General features: G+C 35.1%; 1 protein-coding gene across 2 annotated transcripts in view; it reads right to left on the bottom strand.

The window, feature by feature from the left end:
• Window positions 1-717: 717 nt before the first annotated feature.
• b3galt1b (UDP-Gal:betaGlcNAc beta 1,3-galactosyltransferase, polypeptide 1b) overlaps window positions 718-6,242 on the bottom strand; it is a 138,295-nt gene continuing 132,770 nt past the window's right edge. For both annotated transcript variants that reach the window (XM_078552316.1, XM_078552317.1), the window contains one exon: window positions 718-3,447. In XM_078552316.1, coding sequence (XP_078408442.1) covers window positions 2,271-3,251 — 981 coding nt within the window. In that variant the 5' untranslated portion in view covers window positions 3,252-3,447 and the 3' untranslated portion in view covers window positions 718-2,270. The remainder of the gene's footprint in view (window positions 3,448-6,242) is intronic.

Genomic DNA, 6,242 nt, shown 5'->3' with positions numbered 1-6,242 from the left:
ATCTGAAGTTTACATATGTTTATCCACTTATGCTTATATTATCCTTTTAATATTTTAAGAATAAAGCTGGATCATCCCTCGTTTAATCATCTTTTGGCCAGTTAAAACTAATTACATTTCACAAGCCTTTCCTCATAATGCAAGGCACAGAATGATCCTTATTGATTTTTTGCAACCTTTATGAACACGCTACACCATAATTAATCATAACGCCCCACTAAAGATTAAATATTCATCCTATTTTGTAAATTCAGTATGTTTTTGTAGAAGGAGTGAGGCAGCCTGTGATCATTGTTATTATGGAGCAAATCCAATAGCAACTTCTGGACTATGCATGTGCGCAGTTAAATGTGGAAATCTGGAATTTGCTGTTTCACCACAGGCTGTGCTATAACAGAGCCTTGCTGTAGGCATTGAAATACATGAAATGCAATGATGTTGGGGTACTCAGCTACTAGTTATCCATTCAATATGCCAGAAAAAGTTAGGACTGGTGCATTCAGGAGCAAGTAAATTTGCAACAGATTGATAAGTGGCAATTACAGCGAAACTACCTCTTTCCACTAAAACTTTAATTTTAAAGTGTGTGGGCTCACTCCTCCAGAAGTTAATTGGTGTTGGCAAATAAAAAATAGAATTAAAATAAGTAAATAAAATGATTACTTCACCAGAGAATTGAATTTATACAAATCTAAATTTTAGGCATTAAACAAACCATTTGCAGCCAAATCAACTTTATGTGATTTTTTAAAAAATGAACACAAAATAAAGCATTCAGTGAACATTTTCAGTTTGTTTCTCTTTTAAAACAATGAAAAACAGTAACAGCTCTATTTTACATTTGAGAAAACGCATACTGATTGTAGGCTTACAGTGTTCTATGAAGATACAACACCATTTTACAGCAATCGGCGTTCAGTTAGTTCTACATTTGTTCAACTCCAGTTTTTGCATTTGAATCTAATTTGGTTCACATAACAAAAAGATGCAATCAAACGCAAACTCACAATTCAACCACACCTTACTCTGAACACTGAAAATTTCCTGAAATGTTTACTGAATTATTATTTATTGAACCATTAAAATCTGTGCTCTCAGTTTTTCATTAGACAGCTTGGCAGAGGAGACAATAGTGATATCATAATGGTAAGACATTCAACTGTCTCACTTTTGTATGCACAAACACATAAGAGTTTCTTATGTATTTGAATGCCAATTGATAAGTTTGATTTCAACTTTGAATCATTCAAACAGTCCTCAATTTGACGCGACAGACAAAATACATGGTTGCAAATGTCTGAATCCTCAACTATACCATAAATTGTCAGCACAGTTTTAATGTTGGACAAAGTTAATATGCTCAATATTTATATACATACATACAATATAACTATTAAAATTACCCAATAATGTTACCCAATCCACACTTAAAAAGACGCTTATTTTCACACTATTTGCGATAACTAAATATGTCGCTAAAATCAAATGCATTAAAATACAAATTTCTTATTTACCTTCATCAAATTATAATCTGACATATTTTGGCAGAACTATATCCAGTACCTGCTGTAGGGTAGATAAGATAATGCATTCAAGGTAACCAGATGCAGCCTTCTTAAAGAAAAATATTAATACCTATATATAATGAATGAAATAAAGATGGATATTATGTAAGCTAAGCAAGTCACATTGTACTGGATGGTTTGACCAGTGCCACTTTATTTGAGTTCTGTAATCCTAAACTAAACTTGACCTTTCATCCCTCTTCTCTGATCTGTGTTCCGCTTATTTGATCTAATTTATATGAAATACTTAATTTACCAAAAGGCAAATTGAAGTTGAAAATCTTGACGTTTGCACATTCCTCTTAAGCAAGTAACACAATTATATAAGCAATAAATGTACAATAAATATCGCTTTTAGCAATAGTACTGTTCATCCCTTGATATTTATTATGTCAATACACAATCAATTTTAAATGAACTAAAACATACATCAAATTTATGTTTTGCTCAAAATATACAATCCTACAAACGAGAGCATTTCAATTAATTACTGTTTATGATAGTAATTGCAGTCATTAACTGTTAGGTTAAACTATTCAGTATTTATACCTGTGACAGTGGGTGCCATAATGAGCAGTTTAAGCTACTTTTCCGCTGTAAAAACATGTTCACTGCCTTTCATAGTGAATTGACATAGATTGTTGATTGGGGATTGAGTGGCAAGTAGAAGCATTTGTAAATCATTTATATATGAATTTAGTATATTTAGCATCGAAGATGTTTTTTGCTTGACATCTCATTCCAAATCCTCTGCATTTCTTCGGGAGATATCTGGTGCACTGTAATTAGTCTACGATACCTGCACAGACTGTATGAAACCTTCCAGTGATTGAAACCACTATTCTGAAAGGGATGAATGCCAAGCTTCCGCAGGCATAGTCCAACATAGACATCCTCAAGATGCAGCATCCTAGTGTGAAGAGATGTCTTGTAAATAGCTTCAGCCACATCTGTAGAAAATACATACCCAGTGCCTGAACAGAATGGTGGGTAATTGTTGTCAGGGTATAAATCTCTAGGCATATACCACTTGCTGCGAATGTCTCTTATAGGTCCACCATTAATGACATAGCCAGTAAAATACCTTCTCCGAGGCTTTGTGTTTGGCTTAAGTAATTTATAGATCAAATTGTCCATATTAACAAAAATATCACTGTCAGTTTTCATTACATACTTTGCTTTTGAACAAAAGTTGGCTATCCACTTCACGCCCATTAAAGTTTTCAGAGTAAGATTATGGTAGGAATCCAAAAAGTCCTCCACAATGATGTCATGAAAAATTTGGCTCTCCTGTTCCACCATCTCATTCAAAATATTGTCTGTGTTTTTTCCAAGCAGAAATAAAGTGATCACTTGTATTTCTTTGAAGTTGTTTTCATCTCCCCATGTTTCCCTTATGGCCTGTCGTGCATCAAACTCTTTGTGTGTTGTGCTTACAAGAATCACTAAGAATGGGCTAAATTGCTCACATTTGTTAGGCTCATTAATAAGGTAATTGAAATTATGTGGATTCAGTGACCGAGTTCGAATGTTAGTAAAGCTGAAATTTTTTCTCTCAACTGTAAGACGGGCAAATGAACTGTGCCCAACATAAGAGGATGAGGGACGAGTTGCACTCAAGTACCAAAGAGCACTTGCCCAGCAAACAACGGTTAAAATATATAAACATGAGACCTTAGAAGCCATTTTGATGTTCCTTTTATGTTACATCACGTCACATGTAAGCGAGCATTGCTGCAGAATCAATTGTTGATTTTTGAGGCTTCTGCCATTGTGTACAACAAGCTCATGAAAATTCAACAATTCTGTAAAAGCAGAAATCCTTGCTGGTTCTCTGTAAGGTCACTCTCTTCATGGCTAATTGGCATAGTTTCACAGATATCTGAAAAAAATGTAAAAAAAAAATTAATATGCAACTTTACAACACAGCCAGCTGGAAACTAATGGTACTACTGTTTAAGTTCTATAACTTAGTTAATACACCTTTTTGAAATTGCTGCATTATTTAAAGTAATGTAACTAGGCAGCATCAAATTAAGAAATTTGAAGATTGTACTGTGAAAAGCAAACAAAGTTGCTGACTATGGTAATTCAACTCCCTTGTACCAAAAGAATGTTCCCTCCGCCAGGAAGTACTGTACTTTTACCTAGATGTCAACATGTAGTAAAGGGTAGGACTCATCCTGTTATATATGTTATTCTGTAACATAAATCAGAGCCAGTGTGCTCTCTTGGACTAGTTTGATCACCTAATGGGATCAGAGAGAAAATTTCCAGGTTAGTTTCCCTTCTTGACCATTTCATTTTTTTTGGCCTCTCCAGGAGATTACATAGCTCCAGTTGGGTGGAGAATGATATGTATTGTGATGCAATAGTGTTGGACAGGCTGAATTGACATTTTCTATCCAGCATTTTCATATATTTGCATATTACTATGTATCACTACCTCTTTAGTAGCATATCTTTGCTACTCAGAAAATACCGTCTCCACCTCATTTTTACAATACATGTTAAAATAATCTGCCCTAGTGTTCATGAACATTCCTGTTCTTCTTAGACATTTGTGTTGAAGTATGCACTACATGGTAAATACGTCACCAGTGGGATGTAAAACAGGCCAACAATTCATGATCACTCCACACTAGCACAAAGTCAAAATCTACCCAAATAGGTTCTAAAAGTCACCTTACTCATAAATCATACAGGTGCAAAGAAACTTATTCCAAATAAGCAATTAAATGACTTGCATTTATACAGTGCCTTTCATGATCTCAAGACATCCCAAAGTGGTTTCCAACCAACACAGTACTTTGGAGCTATAGTCACTACTGGCTAGTGTGAACAAGTGTAGCAGCCAATGTGGAAACAGTAAGGAACCACTAATAGCAATATGACAAAATCTTTAAAAAATCAATTTTTGGTGGTTTTGCTTGAGGGTTAAATATTTGCTAGGCTACTGGGAGAACTCCTCTGCTCTTCTTCGAATAATATGGGATCCTTTACATTTAGCCGAACAGGTAGATGAACCTTTGCTTAATGTCCCAGCTGAAAGTGTAGCATCCCCTCACCACTGCACAGAAATAATGATCAAATTCCCTTAATATGGTTCTTTCCCTTTTCCATTTTAGTCAATGAATACTCATCTCCTGTCTGTACTGTTGGGAAATGGATTCACCAACTGGGTTTTTCTTTAAAAATATGGAAAGACATTGCATTATCTGGACATTTGGATGCTGACCTGGAGTTTCTCATTTAAAAAGGGTTCATAAGTTCACTTTGCAACTCTCAACAAGCATGCATTTTCCAAGAAATCACCTGACCAGCATAGTACTGGAAGAAGAGCTGTTTGTTTGTTTTGAACTGCAATCACTTTAATTAATGGGGGGAAAAACTGCTAAAGGCACAGGCAAGTGATTTACTGGAAATCACATAGTACAAACAAGCTTTAAGTTTTGAACCTGTTGTTTTGTAAATTCAGTCTTGCTGGGGAATAAGCTGAGCAGGAAGGCTACCCTAACTGACTCTCTCTCTGCCTTGGCTGAAATGCTGTGTGTGGTTAGACAACCCTCATCTGAGCATAACTTGTCTGTATTTTGGACCTGCAAAGCTGAGACAGGAAGAATTGGTCTACCTCTATATTCGCCTCCATACTGAAGCTCCATTGGTGAGAACCTCCATTTACTGGGACCAGTGGCCTGTTTTCACATGAGGGAGCTCCAGATTGACAGTGTCAAACTTCTGCAAACTTTATCCTTTTCTTATAACATTTATTCCCAACCTCTGCATGAAGCTACTTGTGTGTCCTTTGTTTGTCTGTGCTAGGGAGTTTTTAAGAAGCCATAGATAGTTAAACTTCCAGATTACAATTATGTGTTAACCAGTTCTGGTAACTTGTTAAAAAGAAGTTTAGCTTTATAATAAATCAATCATTCTGAGTTTATTGAAAGAAGCCTGGTTAATGTCTGTTCTATTCTGGGTACCAGTAATGAAGGTAAATAATTGGCCATTTTGGTGAGTAAAATTAAACTTTTAAACTAATGGTATGACCTGCGGAGCAGTGGGGCTAGATAATCTGCGCACTCCTCCCATCCCAATCATAACAATACATATTTCATTGTATATTATTCTATATTTATTCATTCGAGATCAATACTTCCAGTTTATTTTTCCAAATCCTTCTGAATGTTGTTAATAGTTTTTAAACTGGTAAACTGACCGAACAGTTTGGAATATTATTGAGTTTTAGAATTTTCTTTTCCATATTTTGCAAATTGTGTAATCCATACAGAATAGTCAGTTATTCAGGCAAAATCTTTTTCCATTTTTCATCTATTTTTGATCACCAAGTCAATTTTCAATATCGAGGTGATATATTAACTGCCAGGAAGTTCCTGCTGCAGCTGATGTTACACCTTAGACAGTGTGAACGATGATACCTTGCACAGTGATTTTTTTTTAATAAACTGTTAAATGTTGACATCATTGTGTCACCAATTCTTTAAATGTGCATTTCCATTTATAAACCTGGTAATGAGATAACCTAACCATTTACCAGAATAGGATGTCCTTTATGTGATGATTCATTTTCATTTCTGTCAATAAATCTACCTGTCAATGCATATGAAACCTCCATAAGTAACTGGAGACTATTATATTGTTCTAAATAGTTGGTTTAGG

The sequence above is a fragment of the Cetorhinus maximus genome, chromosome 11, assembly GCF_964194155.1.
Source record: "Cetorhinus maximus chromosome 11, sCetMax3.hap1.1, whole genome shotgun sequence".
Taxonomy (NCBI): Eukaryota; Metazoa; Chordata; class Chondrichthyes; order Lamniformes; family Cetorhinidae; genus Cetorhinus; species Cetorhinus maximus.
Note: the sequence above shows the minus strand (reverse complement) of the source record. Positions and strands in the feature narration are given on the sequence as shown.